The 18,936-nt window shown below is 38.5% G+C and overlaps 2 protein-coding genes across 3 annotated transcripts in view; one reads left to right on the forward strand and one right to left on the reverse strand.

The window, feature by feature from the left end:
- LOC122682197 (tubulin alpha-1C chain-like) overlaps positions 1-18,936 on the reverse strand; it is a 1,110,822-nt gene that overhangs the window by 271,286 nt on the left and 820,600 nt on the right. The gene's annotated exons all lie outside the window — the stretch shown is intronic.
- The window catches only part of LIMA1 (LIM domain and actin binding 1), a 91,371-nt gene that overhangs the window by 55,873 nt on the left and 16,562 nt on the right, over positions 1-18,936 (forward strand). For both annotated transcript variants that reach the window (XM_043884767.1, XM_043884774.1), the window contains exons 5-7: positions 13,303-13,387; positions 14,134-14,282; positions 17,070-17,177. In XM_043884767.1, the coding sequence (XP_043740702.1) occupies positions 13,303-13,387; positions 14,134-14,282; positions 17,070-17,177 (342 nt within the window). The remainder of the gene's footprint in view (positions 1-13,302; positions 13,388-14,133; positions 14,283-17,069; positions 17,178-18,936) is intronic.

The raw sequence follows: 18,936 nt of genomic DNA on the forward strand, positions 1-18,936 counted from the left end.
GATGGGAAAGTGGACTTTTTTTTTTTCCAGCTAAATATTTGGTCCAAATGTCTACATTTGTGAAGTAATGGTAGGAAGTGTTTCTTCTGAGGCAAAAATTAGATAACTCATAACTCATCCTAGAATTCCTCAGTTATGTTTGATGCGATTTAGCCATCCCTTCTTGTATCTTGCAGTGCCTGTCACTTTTCTACTTAGGAAAGTTCTTTAGTGTTCGGCGATCATCAGTTGAGGATGTAGAAAGAATTTTTAAAGGTTTGCAAAACTAGAACCCTTTTCTCTTCATGAATTTTAACTCTGTTTTAACACAAACCAGTTGGCAAGAGATGTAACCACAAATCAGTTTTATGACTTTTCTTAAACTCTCTTCCCTCTTAATTTTGAGTCCTCTAGGCCTGCCAACTCCCCTTTTCCCCTTTATGGTCTTAATTTTTTAAAAAAGATTTTTTTTTATTTAAATGGGAAGAAGAATTTTAAATGGAAGGAAAAAATGTCAGAAATCCTAAATAGAGAGGAAGGGGCTTTGTTGTGTGTCAAAGCACCATTGTAAGTCCTCCCCTCTCAGACCCCGTTAGGGGCAGGACGGCTGATGTCATGGCAGCATGCACAATGTAGATTCAGTGCAGAAGGCTAGTACATGTCAAAACTGGCCTACGGTTGGAAATGACTGGGACTGCAGCAAACAAAATGCTGATTATGTGTAAAGATCTGGTAAGAGACTTTTTTCTCATAAATGTCTGGTGAAAGATGGGTTAGAACAAGCCTATCTTTTTGTGGCTGGTCAGAGTGGAGAAAAAAAAATTCTCATATAAAGGAAGATCCTACTAGATCAGGCTGGCATTCAGCCTGATTGCTATTGGGTCTAGGAAGATGGAGGGGCTCTAAGACTGACCAGGCCTTTTGAGGGGGAGTTTTTTAAACTTCCTGATTAAATAGTCATTTGTCCTTTAATGGACTGCTTAGGGAGTGTAAAACACAACTGCCATTGTTTTTGTTTTCTATTTTTTGGGATCTTAGCTCTCCGACTGGGATCAAACCTGTGGTCCCTGTAGTGGAAGTGTAATGTCTTAACCATTGGACCACCAGGGATGTCCCTGCCCTTGGTTTTATAGCTGCTTCTAAGTAAGCATCATTACCCATGTTAGCAACAGCCTAGATTACTTTAAAAATATTTGTCTAATATTTCAATAAAACTGGTAAAAAAAAAAAAAAAAGAAAAGTTTTGTCTACTTTAGATTATGGAATGATTAATCAGTTTGAAACTACGTTATGGTTATTGCTAACATAATTTCAGCTTTAGTATGGATAAGGTTTTAATCAGGAAGTCACATAATTGGATCTTTGGAAGAAAGCTCTGAGAAATATGGTAGAGACACTAAGCAATCTTTTCTGGAGCAAGAGTGAAGTAAGAATGATTACCTCAGAGCTAAAAAATTGTCTCTGAGACAAGTGACTATATTAGGTACAAATCATGTGAATCTTTGTCTCCATAATTGAATTTAGAGAACTGGACTGAATCTCAGCTAACTAGTTGAGCAGGGTCAGGGAGCACATAGATAATGGAAATGCATGATCCAAATCTCTTTACCTCCTAAATCTTTTTTTATCAGAATTATTTACAGGAGGCCAAGTTAATTGCCTGAGTTCCACATTTCTTAGTCCCTCTTGCTCCCTTTTATCTGAGATGGTTCCTGTCCACTTTTCTGCCTGATCTCTCCTCTGCAGTCCTTCTTTATTTCTCTGTCCCTTGTGTAGTCTCTCCAGGACTCCAAAAGATGGATTCCAAAACTAGATTCTCATCTTGAATTCTTAACCCAAGCTTCAGCTCCAATTTTGTGGTGGCCTGCCAGATTGCACACCTCTTTGTGAATAAAACTAAAGCACTCAATTTCAAGAAAACTAAAAAAGAATCCAGTATCTTTCCAACCAAAACCTGCTCTAACCCCTATTGTCCTCTCTTAGTACATCACCATTCACCACATTTCCTGTTCTGTCAAGTTTGGGATCAGTTCTTTTTGCCTGCCTCTTCTCAGTCAGTCATTTACTAAGCCATCTAAATAAGTCTACACATCTCTCAATATGGGCCATTCTCTCCAAGAGGTCCCACACCTAGTTCTATGGTTTAGCCGTATCATATCTTGCCTTGTGGTATTGCTGCAACCTTGCCTATTGGCCTCTCATTTTTTTCTTTCCTTTCATCCTCCACACTGTTGCTATTTATTTTTCTAAGCATAGTTGTAAATTATGCTATTCCCTTGATCAAAAACTTTTGATGTCTCCAAATAAATCCATATTTAATATTTGGGTCTTCCACAGTCTGATCTAAACCCACCTTTCCAATCTCCTAGCTAACCTCAGATGGTAGAGAATCTGCCTACAATGCAGGAGACCCAGGTTCGATCCCTGGATCAGGAAGGTCTGCTGGAGAAGGGAATGGCAATCCACTTCAGTATTCTTGCCTGGAGAATTCCAAGGACAGAGGAGCCTGGCAGGCTACAGTCCAAGGGGTCACAAAGAGTCGGACATGACTGAGCAACTAACACACACACATACAGCTAATCTAATACTCAAACCCCGGATTACTCCTCATTTTAAACTAGTCATGTCTTTCCCCTAATTTCTACCTTTTGAAATCTTACTCATCAAGGTCTATTAATACTATGAGACCTTACCTCAGTTTTTTCCCATATGAAATTACCTTCACCCTCCTGACCATCTTGTAGAATTTCTTTTTACTTCTCTTTGGCCATTTTTATCATGCTTCTTTAATAATCTGTTTGAATTTGTATACTTCCCAGTCTATGGGGTCTCACAGAGTCGGACACGAGTGATGTGACTTAGCAGCAGCAGCAGTCTATATAATTCTTTCAAAGTAATGTTGCCTTTATCTCCCAGTGGTCAACCCAATGCTTGACTCTTAGTGTTTATTTAATAAAAAGAAAAGAAGCTTAGATCTCAACTTATAAATAATGACAACTGATCACTTTTCCTCTACTTTTAGTGGATAGGTTAAGTCAGGTGGTTTAGTTGAACCTGATAGTTCTAATTCCTACTGCAAATGAGCAGTGGATGGATTAGTGTAACCTATCAGTATGAGGAAAGAGAAGCCCTCCCTAATGGCATACACTAAGTGTGGCTTAGCATCTTTAACTGCATGTATATATTGATCTGGGTTTTAGGTAGCCTTTTATGAAAAAGCTGATCAAGCAGTTATTCAGTTATCATCATGTTGACATTTGAATCCATAATCTTCAAAGGTCACGATGCAGTTATTCAAATGACCAAACAATGTAAGGGGCATGTGACAGGCTCCTTAAGTCTCACTTGTTTCTATTTGCTTCCTAACTTATTTGTTTCACACAAATCCTTGGATAGGAGAATAAAGACCAAATAACTGGAAGGTATATTTCTACCTTCATAACCTAATTATAATGTTATCTTTTGCTTGGGTCAAGATTAAAACAATTAGTTGTGATGCAAGAAAATAAGGTTTGAATATGGACATTTCTTGATTCTTCTACAGAAGTTCTGACTACTGCTTCTTCTTTGCAGTGTTTCCCTCTTCTAGGAGAGGAGTTAGGTAAAGAAAAGAAGAGGAAAAAAGAGAATGCCTCCTCACCAAAAATCTCTATTTTCTAGAACACATAAACACACTCACGCATTCACTCTTTGGGGGCTAACCCAGGATAGGAGGTAGTAATGAGAAAATAATGGTGGGGAAATCCCTGGTGGTCCAGTGGTTAAGATTTCATGCTTCCACTGCAGGGGGCCAGGGTTCAATCCCTAGTTGGAGAGCCCACATGCTGCACAGCATCCCCCCCCAAAAAAAAAGAGAAAGTGATGATAAGTAAAATTAAAATCATTAGGGCAAAAATTGTTCTCTTATCCTTTTTCCCCTGTTATTCATGGTATACTTTAATGCTTTCAGTTAATTACTTATATTGTTTTATAGTACAAAGACAAAACAGCTACAATAGAAATATCGCAATAAATGGAAGTTTCCCATGTCCCATAAACCTTGTCACTACTCTGCTGTTTTTCTCCTTAGACTCCTAAGCTCTTCAACTTCCCTTATAATTTCTGCCCTTCTAATCACCAGGATTATTCTGTGTGTGGCTGGCATCAAAATGCCAGCAAAAGTTGCACTTGTTAATGTAAGAGTAAAACCATCTTTCTTCAAACAGTCCAACATTTTTGTGGTTTCTCTTCTTCTAAGTTCCTGGAAGTGACACTTGTGTTTTGTTTAGTTTTACGTAACACTAGTACATAGCAGTGTTTATGTGTTAATGTAGTGGAGTGACCTCTTTAGAAAAGAAAACGTCCAAACTCAAGTCTGATCTATGTTCATCAGCTATTTATCCAGAGTCAACTGATCTGTAAACTACATCAGAGAAACAATTTATATTTGCTTTCTCAAAGAATGGATAGTTGTCCATAGGGAATCCCTGCATTCTTGTAAAAAGTATCCATAATGTTTTATTTTCTCCTCTCTGGGCTAATAATTGCGTGTGTTCTCTTATCTACTTAATGTTATCTTAATAAAGTTTTTCTTCTGCTTTGTTTAGTGGCTTAAGTAAATTGTTTGGAATTATATTCCCAGAGGAATACAATTCTGAGGATGTTGGTAATTGATATTAATTGAGTATTGTTAAGTCATAATTTTAAGATGGGTTTAGGGAGGAAAGGGATTTGAATAGCTAATTCAGTATCACTGTGGGGTCTAATGTAGTCACCCTAGAGTAGGGGAATATATCTTTTGCTTATCAGCAGTACATTGCTAGTGTTTTGAATATAGATAACTGGTTTTGTTAAATAAATACAAGAATTATCTTTGTTTTCCTATAATACTGTCTGTTTCATATATCCTATTAAAACTGATTTTTTTTTTGCTGATTTGTTATATTCACCTACAGATTATAGCTGTGTAGTTTTGAGATGTGATTTTGCTCTGTGTTATTTTTCTTCCCTCTATATTGTTTCTTTGATATAACATTTTTTTTAAAAAATTGAAGCAATACAAGTACAACATAAGCTACAGGTGTACAATATAGTGATTCAAAAGTTTTAAAAGTTATACTCCATTTATGCATGCTAAGTCGCTTCAGTCATGTTCGACTCTTTGTGACCCAACGGACTGTAGCCTGCCAGGCTCCTCTGTCCATGGGGTTCTCCAGGCAAGAATACTGGAGTGGGTTGCCATGCCCTTCTCCATCTTCCCGACCCAGGGATCAAACCTGTGTCTCTTACATCTCCTACACTGGCAAGTAGGCTCTTTATCACCACCGCCACCTGGGAAGCCAATACTCCATTTTTAGTTATTATAAAATATTGGCTATATTCCCTGTGTGGTACAATATATCCTTGTATATTATTTTATATCTAATAGTTTGTACCTCTTATTCCCCTAGCCCTATATTACTCCTTCCCCCTTTCCTCTTGCCACTAGTAACTACTAGTTTGCTCTCTATATCTGTGTCTGCTTCTTTTTTTTGTTATATTCACTAGTTTGTTGTATTTTTTAGACTCTACATATAAGTAATATCATGCAATATTTATCTTTCTCCATCCAATGTATTTCACTTAGCATAATACCTTTCAAGTCCATCCATGTTTCTGCAAATGGCAAAATTTTATTCTTTTTGTGGCTGAGTAGTATTCCATTGTGTATATATAACATATCTTTTTTATCCCTTCATCCATTCAATTTAAGTTCTTAGTGTTATTTTGATTGACCTGTCTATCAGGCTTTTCCAAGTGGCACTAATGGTAAAGAATCTGCCTGCCAATTCAGGAAACATAAGAGATGCAGGTTTGATCACTGGGTCTGGAAGATCTTTGGAGGTGGGTCTGCCAACCCACTCCAGTATCCTTGCCTCGAGAATCCCAGGGACAGAGGAACCTGGCAGGCTACAGTCCATAGGGTTACACAGAGTCAGACAGGACTGAAGCAGCTTAGCATGCATAGCACTATATTTCCTCCTTTCTTTTTTTTTTTTTTTTTTAGAAGTATGTTTCTTGTAAAGACCTCCTACTAAGCATAGATTAAATTTTATTTATCCTTTATTAGTACCTCTTACTCCTTGGAGGAAAGTTATGACCAACCTAGACAGCATATTAAAAAGCAGAGACATTACTTTGCCAACAAAGGTCTGTCTAGTCAAGACTATGGTTTTTCCATTAGTCATGTATGGATGTGAGAGTTGGACTATAAAGAAAGCTGAGCGCCGAAGAATTGATGCTTTTGAACTGTGGTGTTGGAGAAGACTCTTGAGAGTCCCTTGAACTGCAAGGAGATCCAGCCAGTCCATCCTAAAGGAGATCAGTCCTAGGTGTTCATTGGAAGGACTGATGTTGAAGCTGAAACTGCAATACTTTGGGCACCTAATGTGAAGAGCTGACTCATTGGAAAAGACCCTGATGCTGGGAAAGATTGAGGGCAGGAGGAGAAGGGGACGACAGAGGATGAGATGGTTGGATGGCATCACTGATTCAATAGACATGGGTTTGGGTGGACTCCGGGAATTGGTGATGGACAGGGAGGCCCGGCGTGCTGCGGTTCATGGGGTTGCAAAGAGTCGGACATGACTGAGCAACTGAACTGAACTGAGTACCTCTGAGTAAATCTTTGGTCTTTTGTGGTAAGATAGTAACAGATTCAGGTGTAGAGATGCCAGTCAGGGAATCCTGATCTGTTTGTTATCCTAAGTGGCTGTCCTTAATGTGTCCGTTAGAGACCAGTCATTTCTTTTCTGCTTACTTTGATGCCAGTTAACTACTTACTGGTTTCTATTCAATTCCATTAAAATAAAATTGTTGAAAAGTAGTATCAGAGGACTGGAATGTTCTCTAAGCAATATTGGCTACATTAGAGTTTGGAGGGGCCAGAAAGACACCATTTGCCCCCCAAAATCACCTTTTCTTTGTACTGTTGGACTCACTTTTAGATAAAGTAACACAGGTATGTATCCAGATGAATTTATTAATCATTTCCTCTAGCCTTCTAATTCATTGATGAGTTACAGTGAGTGAGAAATCCCTATCAAGATTGTTGACATAAATCCCAGAACTATTGATATAAGTGATCGTAAAAGGTTATTTAATTCAGCTCGTTGTTCTCAGGCAGTTAGGGTGTTAAAATTCCTGTTTTACAGATGGAAACAGCTTACATGGGAGAAAGTAACTGATTTTTTTTTTTAATGACCCAATATCATGTAGCTACTTAATGTCAGAACAAGAACTGAAATAGTGTAGTACCACTTCTGCCGTAAACACTGTCTTCATGGATGTTATAGTAGCTATTTATTGGATAAAAATATCTGGCCTTACATAGTTTTGAAATCCAAGGAAACCAGGAAAAAATTAAAACATTAATGGCTGTCTTCTCAAAGACTTCAACTCATATCTGTCTCCTTTTTACATTTAAAACATTTTATTTATTTATGTACTCTTTTTGGCTGCCCTGGGTCTCCTTTGCTGAGCAGGGACTTTCTCTAGTTGTGGTGAGCAGGGTCTACTCTTTGTGCTGTGTGGGCTTCTCATTGCAGCGGCTCCTCTTGTTGCAGAGCATGGCTCTAGGCACACCAGCTCAGTAGTTGTGGCACATGGGCTTTCTTGCTCCACTGCGTATGGAATCTTCCTGGACCAGGAATGGAACTTGTGTCCCCTGCATTGGCAGGTGAATTCTTAACCACTGGACCACCAGGGAAGTCCCTTTTTTTACATTTTATAGTCTTTTTACTGAATAAAAACCATCAGGGCAATGAAGAGAAGTACATTGGAATGTAAAAGATTTGTACTAAAACTCTTGACTTACTTAGAAGCTTGTGGGTTTGGTAGATTTGTTTTTCTTATATAAATCAGTCATCTGAACAATCATACTCAGGGTAAACCAGGAAAAGTCAAATATCTTGGAAAAAGAGTAACCTTTACCAATTTTGCACACAGTTGTGCACAGTGATGTCTTTATCATTGCATAACTAGATTTTACATAGTTTTAGGTACCGTGTACTCTGTTATGTGTTCTTTATCTTTGGTTTGGTCTTTTTTATATACACCTTACTTTGTACCTTCCTAGTTCATGTGGTTGGAAAAGACCCTGATGCTGGGAGGGATTGGGGGCAGGAGGAGAAGGGGGCGACAGAGGATGAGATGGCTGGATGGCATCACCAACTTGATGGGCATGAGTTTGAGTGAACTCTGGGAGTTGGTGATGGACAGGGAGGCCTGGCGTGCATGGGGTTGCAAAGAGTTGGACGCAACTGAGCAACTGAACTGAACTGAATTCATGTAGGTATCCTTTTACAGTAATAGGTTATTTCATCATACATTTTCATCATTCCCCAGTAATTAGATTCTTCTCCAGCCTAATTAAAAAGCTCTAAACATCTTGGCAGAAATATTTTATTTTTAGCTGGTAGGGGAGCTATATTACTGAATGGTGTTATCATGGTCAAAAGACATAATTCATTGAACATTCTTCTTGCATATTTTTAGCTTCTTATCAAAGATTATATTATTTAACAGCGCTCACACAATCTAAGGACATATTCAATTCCTCACCAGTTTCTCATCAGCATTTGGTTTTATCATTCTTATCTATATATGTTAATTTAATAAATATAAAGTATTATCTCTCCTTCCTTTTTTTTAATTATAAGAGAAACACATAATTTTTGTAGAACACTTAGAAATACAAAATATGGGAGTTCCCTGGTGGTCTAGTGGTTAGGATTTGAGGCTTCCACTGCCATGGCCCACGTTCACTCTAGTTGGAAACTAGAACCCACAAGCTACGTGGCATGGCCAAAAAAAAACAACAACAACAACTATATATATATATATATATATATATAGAGAGAGAGAGAGAGAGAGAGAGAGAGAGAGAGAGAGTAATCCCTCTGGAGACAAGTGTTCCTTCTATGTGTAGCTTTTACTTAAATGAGCATTTTTTTTTCTACTAGAGCTCTTGAAGAAGGAAATGTTTATCTCTCAGTATTTTGAGAAATTAAGGCCAGGTTTTATCTACACCCTATCATCTCCATGCATAGTTCCCATTTTTCCCTAAAAGGCATCCATCTTCCACCGTTGACTTTGGAAGGATGAGAGAGTCTGAAGGAAGGTCAGAGTTGAAAGGTTGAAGGAAGTAGCTCTCAATAAAGTGTTGAGAATCAACTTTTAAAGAGAATTTTTTCTGAAAATAGGGGTACCCAGGACAGGAAATCCTGCTTTTTATTTGACATTTGGGACTTAACTTACTTTATTTCTAAAGAAAACTCCAGAGAAAACAAATTCTACAGACTACTGACTAAAAGCCCCAGACTCTTATTTTCTTATTGGTAAATGTGGATGCATTTGGTTTATAGATTCAAAGAAAATATTTAAGGGGTGGTCACACTAATGAGAGTTACGGCAGTCACCTGACAGGAAGGACTTGTAGGGTGGGGTGAGGCCAAGACTGAGGAAATTCCAGAAAGTCTTAAAGTGTTTTACCTTTTCTCACTTCTCTTAGCGGAGTATGATAATTAAGGCTCCCTCAGGCATGTGAATAAAAGAGAGTGAAATGTGATAAAAATGTGTTACAGAAGAGTATTTCACTATCAGAATTCCTGTGTGTATGTTCCTCTACTTTCCTTGAGAAATATTGGAGGAAACTCCTCCTCCTTCTTGAACCTCAGGCTACCACTTGTAAAATGAAGATCATAAATTAATAGTAAATGCATTTGAGATCTTGGGGTTTGGGTTTTTAAGTGTAGTTGATTTGCAATATTGTGTTCATTTCAGATATAGAGATCTTGTCATTCTTGATATTTGAGTGGGTTGGAGGTGGAAAGATATTGAAAGAAATGCTTAGTGCTTCACCCAGGAGCTCATTAAAAGCCATCTCATTGGACTTCCCTGGTGGTCCAGGGGTTAAGACTCCATGCTTCCAATGCAGGGGGTGCAGGTTCGATCCCTGGTCAGAGAACTAAGATCCCACATGCTGCATGGCCAAAAAAAATTTTTTTTAATTTAATTTAATTTTATTTTTTTATTTATTTTTTTTAATTTTATTTTTATTTTTTTTTTAATACCACCAACACAAGAATTTTTTTTAATTTTAAAAAGCCATCTTATCTCCAAGCTGTATTCCTCCTCAGAACCGGTGTCAGTATAACTTTGATTTTCAGAGACATTTTTCTATTTTTCTCTAAGAGCAAATGACTTTGCATATTCACTTTTTTAGTAGTTGAAAGAAAACAATTCAGAGTATTGATATCCTCATGAACCAGGTGGCTTTTGAGAGTGAGGGAGGAGAAAGGCTCTTAGATAATTTAACCCAAAGATTTAAATAAAAAGGTAGCAAAGATGGGAGATTTTATGCTTCTAAAACCAAAGAACCTAACCCAGCTGGTTCTAAATGGTCTTGCTCTCAATAACACTAGTATCAGAACTTCCCACATTGCTACAAGCACAGACAGAAGACTGAGCTCCTAGCAGGCTGCAACATGTAACACATACTCTTGGAATTAGGCTTGAACTTTACCTGTGACAGAATGCAAATATTTGAAATATCGCTCCAGTGTTAAGAACGCAAAACCTGTTCCTTTTTGTTTTTGTTTTTGTTTTTAAGTATATTTCCAAGCTCTCTCCCTTTTTGAGCCTTGAAAATTTTGGTTTTTATAATGATCATCTTACAGTGCAGCAGCATTTGGAATAAATCTTTGAAATTTCCTTTACTCTAACTCTCTGCAAATGAAAAATGTTTTAAGAACAAAAAGATGTGGATGAAGGGTATTCTGCCAAACTTATCTTTTCCCTTTGGCTGATGACCTTCATTTCCAAATGGTGGGCTGCTCCCACCATTTGCATCATAGGAGTCATGTGAATGTGACTGATGGTGCTGCTGACCTGAGTACGATGTGGCAAGGTTAGAGTTGCTGTTGCCTTTTTAAAAAAAATAGATTCAACAAATAATGTACATGGCAAAGCTGACTGGAGATGAAGTACATTAAATGTATATTGAATTTGCAAGAAACAATATTCTTTTTCTAAAATAATGAATTAATTTTATTTTTGGCTGCACTGGTCTCGCTACCCATGGCTTTCTTTAGTTCCAGCAAGCGGGGGCTACTCTTCCTTGCCACGTGCTGGCTTCTCTGGTTGCAGAGCACAGGTTCTAGGCGTGTGAGCTCAGTTGTTGTGGTTCATGAGGCTTAGTTGTTTCATGGCATGTGGGATCTTTCCAGACCAGGAATCGAACCCATGTCCCCTGAATTGGTAGGCAGATTCTTAACCACTAGACCACTGTGGAAGTCCCAAGAAGAGAGAGTATTATTGGTAGGACATAAGCAAACCAAATCCTTGGCTCTGATTTCTGACATGGCGTACTTCCTATCTCCAAGGGGGAGCTGCTGCTGCTAAGTTGCTTCAGTCGTGTCTGACTGTGCGACCCCATAGACGGCAGCCCACCAGGCTCCCCCGTCCCTGGGATTCTCCAGGCAAGAACACTGGAGTGGGTTGCCATTTCCTTCTCCAATGCATGAAAGTAAAAAGTGAAAGCGAAGTCGCTCAGTCGTGTCCAACTCTTAGCGACCCCATGGACTGCAGCCTACCAGGCTCCTCCATCCATGGGATTTTGCAGGCAAGAGTACTGGAGTGGGGTGCCATTGCCTTCTCCACCAAGGAAGAGCAGGGGGACTTAAAAAAGGGGTAGTTCACTATCTTAAACTTTATTGTTGTTTGATTAGTCCACTGAACTTAAAGGTTTAATAATTATTTACTAATGTTGAATTCAAAAGGATGCTAAATGTTTTACTCTTGTCTCCTGTCATATTGGATTTCAGATATCTTTCCCACATCAAGTTATCTGGAAGTAAATTGAGGTTTCAATGATAGGAATCTGCTTGAAGCCTCTCATTGCCAGCTGAATAAACATAACATACTCTCTGTATATTATGTCTAGGAACATCCTTTGACACTCAGGCTTTCTCTTGAGTTACTTTTCCAGTCTTAAAAGTATAATTTGGAATTTTCGTTATAGACCTACCCTAAATATGATAGATATAAATGTAATAATTTATGGGATTCATAAGAAAACTTTATTTTTAAACAGATCTGTACCTTTCACTTTTCTATTTAAAAAATAAAAGCTTATCTGTGCCCTCAGTAAGCTTCCAGTCCAGTATAGGAATGTGCAACAATTTGATAAGCATTGTAATGGGAGTGTGACTACGTCCTTGGGAACAGAGGGAGGGCTGCTTAGATTTATGGAGGAGAGGTATCAGATCAGAGGGAATTTGCTCAGCTCAGGGGTCACCAACCTCTGGGTCGTGGACCTATCAGATCAGTGGCAACAGTAGATTAGAAATAAAGTACACAATAAATGTAATGCACTTGAATCATCCTGAAACCATCCCCCCCATCCCCTGATCCATGGAAAAATTGTCTTCCATGAAATCAGTCCCTGGTGCCAAAAAGGTTGGGGACCACTGGCTTAGCTTACACCCAGTCTTGAAGGAACAGGCATTGCTGGACAATGGAAGGATAAGCATAATCCAGGTGGAGGGAACTCATTTACATCAGGGACCTCCCAGCAGTTTGCTTTTCCTGGAGAGTAAAGGGTGAGGAAGAGAATACCCAGGGGGTAAGAAGGGACCAGATCTAGAACTGATCTTCTCTGACATACTAAGCACTTTAGATTTAATTCATGGAGTGATTAGAAATCCTTAAAGAATTTTGAATAAGAGAATAACATAGATTTATGTTTGGGGATGATTATTTTGTTTTACTTGGGATAATGGCAGCATCATAGAGACTTCATTGGAAGGCAGAGGAACCAGTTAAGAAAGGTCAGGCAGCAGTCCAGGAAAAAGATGATGAAGACATGAACCAGACAGCAAGAACAGGGATAAACTGGGATGGAGAAAGCCAACCACAGATACTGCCATCAGGACTTGACAGTTTGGAGAGACATGTCATTTTCATCTGAGACATGAGGATTCCATTCCAGTGACTGTTAAATTCCGAGGCTTTCTGGTTAAGGTGGTTAGGCAGAAATCTTTTGCAGAATGCATTACCTATATAGAGTTACTTATTTTCCCCTGGGCACCTGTGAATATGTAGTGCTTGATATTTATAACACTAAAACATATTCTGTGGTATTTAAAAACTAATATAAAATCCAGTCTCTTCTGTATTTTACTTTTAAAGGAGATTTGCAGTCCTCTGTTTTTAGCATTGCATCAAGATTTCCCATCCTCAAAAAAAAAAAAAAATTCCCATCCTTGCTACAAAACTTATTGCTGGTTTTTGTTTTTCAAACAGATTCCTCGGGGCCAAAGCCGAAGTGCAGGTGGAAGGAAGATGTCTGAAAATAGCTATTCTCTGGATGACTTGGAAATAGGCCCAGGTAAGCAGAGAGTACCACGTGTGGAAAGTTTTCTAGGAAGTACTCATTAGTAGCAATACCCTTGGACCTCAAAGCTGATGCTTTTAAAGGAAGAGTGGTACAAATTAAAAGGAAGGCTGTTATATACAAGTCATTCCCAAATCTGATTGTTCTCTCCAAATAGCTTCTCTGTGTTTTTAATTCATCTTTGTCAGTGGTAACCTGTGTTAACCAGAGGGTCATTTTGCAGGATTGTAAGGAAAGCACCATTACCAACAATTTTTGCTCCATGGTTGTCTAGGACTTGAGGGCTTCCATGGATGGACATTATCCCCTGTCAAGATTGCTGATTATCCTGTATTGCTGATGCTAACATAACACCTTGAGAGAGGAATTATTATGTTTTGAAGGGGGCATATACAAGCACTTCACACACACAAAAAATAAAATCAATTAATATAGGAAAACCATCAGCCTCCTAGGAATCAAAGAAATACAAATTAAAATGGCATTGTGACCTAATTTTTTCACATGTTAATTAAAGCCAAAATTTAAAAATATGTAACACTCAATGATGGTAAGCAGTCTCCTCTTAATGTTGGCAAAGTGAGTGAGTGTTGCCTTGTAAATAACAGTTATAATCCTGATTTCCTTCTTTGTATTCTTAATAGAATAGGTTGACTCTACAATAGCCTAAAATTTAGAATCTTGAAATCATTCAAATTGCATTTATCTTCTAATAAAACATATTGTTTGCATGCTTGCAGGTCAGCTGTCATCTTCAGCACTCAACTCAGAGAAAAGAGAGAGTAGGCGAAATCTAGAATTCCCACGCCTGTCAGAAACCTCCATAAAAGATCGAATGGCCAAGTACCAGGCAGCTGTGTCCAAGCAAAGCAGTTCTTCGAGCTATACAGTATGTGTTCGGCATCATTCATTCATTCACTCATCTAGCAAATGGTCACTGAGCATGGGAACTAGAAATGTCTCCCAGACCCTGACCTGTGAGCCCTGTCTCCTTCCTGGGGTCCAGCCATTCTCTCTTCACATAAATCCTACCCTAGTTTCATTTGTAATCCTTACCATGTTCTAAGTCTGACTTTGTTTTCCTAGGCCTTATTCCCACCCACCTTTTCTTTGGTGATGTTACCATCTAGTAATGCCATTGAGAATTTTCCCGTCTCTTCTACTTAATCTTGTTGTTAAAGAAGTAGTATTTGAGGAATTCCCTAGCAGTTCAGTGGTTAGACTTAGTGCTTTCACTGCCAAAGACCCAGGTTCAGTCCCTGGCCCAGGAACTAAGATCCCACAAGCTGCATGGTGGCCAAAAAAAAAAAAGTAGTATTTTATTAGTTTTAATATAAACACTTATTTTTGTCTTTGAGAGAAGAAAGGGAGAATACTGGAGAGAAATATTGAATATATTCAACATTAATGTGGGATGGGACATTTTCCTGCAATTTTAATTCATATATAATTCACCTGACATAAAAATCACCATTTTAAAATATGCAATTCAGTTACTTTTAATATATTCACAAGGTTGTGCAATCATCACCACTGTCTAACTCTAAAACTTCTCCATCACCACCAAGAGAAACCCATCCCTGTTCAGTGACTCCCAATTCTACACTTTCCTTATCCCCTAGCAGCCCCTAATCCACTGTCTGTTTCTATGGATTTTCTTGTTCTGGACAATTCACGTAAATGAAATCATACAACATTATGATCTACTTAATATTTAATTCTTAGGATGTAATACTTTTCTGAAGAAATAGAATAGTGGATAAGAAAAAGAGGGAGAAATGATAGGAGGGTGAGGTACTCTGTAAACACAAAAATGTGGTGTTCTAACACAATGGAGGATCTTTCCATATTACACTTTCCTAGGTTTAACTGGCAGGAGGACACAACAGAACTGCTTATTTGAAGTTACCTTTTAAATGCCATTTATTCATAAGTACACACGCATATGTACACATACATTTGTATCTTTCAAACATTTGTTCCTTCTAAGATTTCAAATGACAAATTATTAATCTCTTGATTTTTATTTTCTAATAAAATTGGAAGAATAGTATTAGCTTGTATTTGTTCCCAAGCGGACTGAACCAGTGTCTGTTAGAAATCACAGTGTGTATTCTCGGAATTGACCCTTCTTTCCCCCACAGGATGAAGTAGGCCTTTGCCAATAGTATTTATTGGTAGACCAAGTCTCTGGGCGGTGAATAATCTCATCTTGATTTTTCACTATAGTTTTCAGAAGAGATAATGTGTGTAAATAAGTAGTGAAGTAGAACATCACAGGCTTCTTATTCATTGGGAGTGTGAAAAAATAAGCAAATTTAGACTTCTCTTAAAAGGCAGGTCAGGAAATACAGCAAACATGATCTGTGGAGCTTAATTCCCTCTTGTTGCAAGATTTTGCTGCTTCTCAGTGCCTTCCTGCTATAAACATTCCGACCAGGTGATTCTCTAAGTGGAAAAACCTGTTTGGTAACTGTTTTTTTAACTCCTAATGAGAGTTTCTACATTGCGGTTCTCCTGCTCTGTAAATTTTAGAGTTGAAAAGCCTTAAGGAATTCTTGTAAAAAGCACATTTTATCTCATCCGAAAAGAATTTCTCAGGCCGCTACAGGGAGGAGCATGGTTGTAGCAAGGCACACACTCTTGATGCTGGGGGGCTGGGCTTTGAGGCGAGATCAGGAATAAGTTTCCGGTTGTTGTACGGTTGGTTCTGCAATTTTGGCTGCCACAGCTGTGGGCCTTAATCTGGAATTCCACACCTGAAACTGTCAGTCCCACTGACACTCCGTTCACTGGCCCTGTGGCCATAAATGGCTTGTTTTCTCCCTATACCTGAAGAATCACAAAGAACAAGAAAGGTATTAGATTACTAGTAGGCTAAAGGTAGGAAATGTTCATATTCATCTACTTCTGTATTGACTTTGGATCTAGTAATAAAGTTTGCTTTAATATTTTGCCCCAAGTGTCCTTTGCAAGGAAAACAAATATGATTATGCTCACTCCTTCTGATTCATGTCTGCTTTTTTATGTTGAAGCTCTATTATAAGAACTAGAATAAGGTATGTCTTTAGTATACTGTATGAATTTTATGCAAAAAAAAAAAGCCCACCAAAATATGTTTTTGAAAGTCTCACAACAAAAGGCTATTTTTCGGTATCATTAAGTATAATTTCAATTCTTATATATGTGCATCATCCCTGTCTTTCTTTCCAGGCCGGGCATTTATATATATGGTCAGTATCTTTTCTTAATTATTGGCACTTGGCACCTCCTTTCCCCTGCTCCAGAATGGTCTTTTCTGATAAAACTCACCAGCTTTGCATTCCCACAAGCTGTGCTGCTAGAAGAGTGAATCACGAGAATATTGTATGCTGGGGCGGCAGGGTGGAAGCGGGGAGGGTTGGTGTGTGTGTCTGTGTTGATGTGTCTATGTTCTAATGAGCATCAAGTTTTGGACTAGTTGTATAAATATTTAACTCTGAGGTGTGTGTGTCCACAGAGCTGCTTTTGTCATTTCACAAGTCAATGGGTTTTGCTTCTGAGAATTAGGGGGTTGATTTGACTTGAAATCTTGGAAAAGAATTTCTTTTTTAGCATTCCAAGTTTATTTAATAGATGGCTATGAAGAGAATTGTGAGACTTTTTTTAAAATTCACAGACTATTTTTATTTTGTAGAATGAGTTGAGAGCCAGTGGTGGTGAAATCAAAACTCATAAATTGGAGCAAAAGGAGAATGTGCCCCCAGGTCCTGAGGTCTGCATCTCCCATCCAGATGGAGAAAAGGTGCGTTGAAAAGCCTGATGTCCATTTGCCAGGGAAGCATGTGTTCTAAATTAGTTGCTTAAAATTAGAAACAACTCTAGGCTGTAGAGTGTCTGGGAATTTGGTAACAGCTGCCAGGACAGATTGTCTTTTTTTGCAGGTCACATAATTTTGGTTGGGGAACTGTGCAACTTATAGCTGACCAAATAATGAACCTTCATTGGAAAATTCTTTTGCTCAGCAAATGCTTAAGTGATTTTTTTAAAAAACCTATTTTGAATAGAGATACCATCTTCAAAGTTATTTGTATATTATTAATTTAACACAGTTTGTATATGAAAATGTCATTCTTTCACTTCAGAGTATTTTGAAAGCTAGGCACTACTTAACGCACAGGCAATGCTGAACTTGTTCTTCAGTCACTAAGTCGTGTCTGACTCTTTGTGACCCCATGAACTGTAGCACACCAGTCTTCCCTGCCTTTACCACCTCCCGGAGTTGGCTCAAACTTGTGTCCATTGAGTCAGTGATGCCATCCAACCATCTCATCCTCTGTCACCTCCTTTTTCTCTTGCCCTCAGTCTTTCCCAGCATCAGGGTCTTTTCCAGTGAGTCATTTCTTCACATCAGGTGACCAAAGTATTGGAGCTTCAGCTTCAGCATCAGTCCTTCCAATGAATATTCAGGATTGATTTCCTTTAGGATTGACTGGTTTGATCTCCTTGCTGTCCAAGGGACTCTCAAGAGTCTTCTCCAGCACCACAGTTCAAAAACATCAATTCTTCAGCACTCAGACCTTCTTTATGGTCCAACTCTCACATCCGTACATAACAACTGGAAAAACCATAGCTTTGGCTATATGGACCTTTGTCACCAAAGTGATATCTGCTTTTTAATATGCTATCTAGGTTTGTCATAGCTTTTCTTACAGGGAGCAAGCATCTGTTAATTTCTTGGTTGCAGTTACTGTCCGCATTGATTTTGGAGCCCAAGAAAATGAAATCTGACACTCTTTCCGCTTTTTCCCCATCTGTTTGCCATGAAGTGGTAGGACTGGATGCCATGATCTTTATTTTTTGAATGTTGAGTTTTAAGCCAGCTTTTTCACTCTCCTCTTTCACAGTCATCAAGAGGCTCTTTAGTTCCTCTTCACTTTCTGCCATTAAAGTTGTTAGAGCTTAACAACTAAATGTGAACAAACCATTCCATGTGGTCTTTACCTGCACGGAAGCTAATAGAGTAGGAGGGAGATGCGTAACAAGTTGGCAATTATAAAACAGCAAAACAAGTGTTAGAAAGGGCTATGTGTGGCCATAGAAGCTTGGGCTAAGGACACTTACCCTGACTTTCTCAAGAAGGTGATATCTGAGCCAGATCTTGAAGGATGAACAGGCCAAGTGAATAAGGGGAAAGTTGAGTAAAAAAAAAAGCAAGTGTATTCCAGACAGACACAACAGAGGTTTGGAAACCAGAGAACCCAACCAAGAGCATAAAGTACACATAGGCAATGACGAGAGACAGATGAAGGGAGAGGGCCAGGGCTGGTCTTGAAATACCCTTAAAAGTATGGGTGTAGTCCTGTAGCAGAGGAAAGCCATGGGAAGATTTTAAGAAAATCAGGTTTTATGCATTTATTGTTAGATGCATGGCTTAACTGGAGTAAGCAACAATATAGATGTCAGGTGAATTTATCATTTTCTCTGACAATCCATTACCCAGTCTCTTTGGTCTTTCATTCAATATGATGATCAAGTGTTAAGTTAGATGAGGAAAAAGAGCT

Source organism: Cervus elaphus, chromosome 3, assembly GCF_910594005.1.
Source record: "Cervus elaphus chromosome 3, mCerEla1.1, whole genome shotgun sequence".
Lineage (NCBI taxonomy): Eukaryota > Metazoa > Chordata > Mammalia > Artiodactyla > Cervidae > Cervus > Cervus elaphus.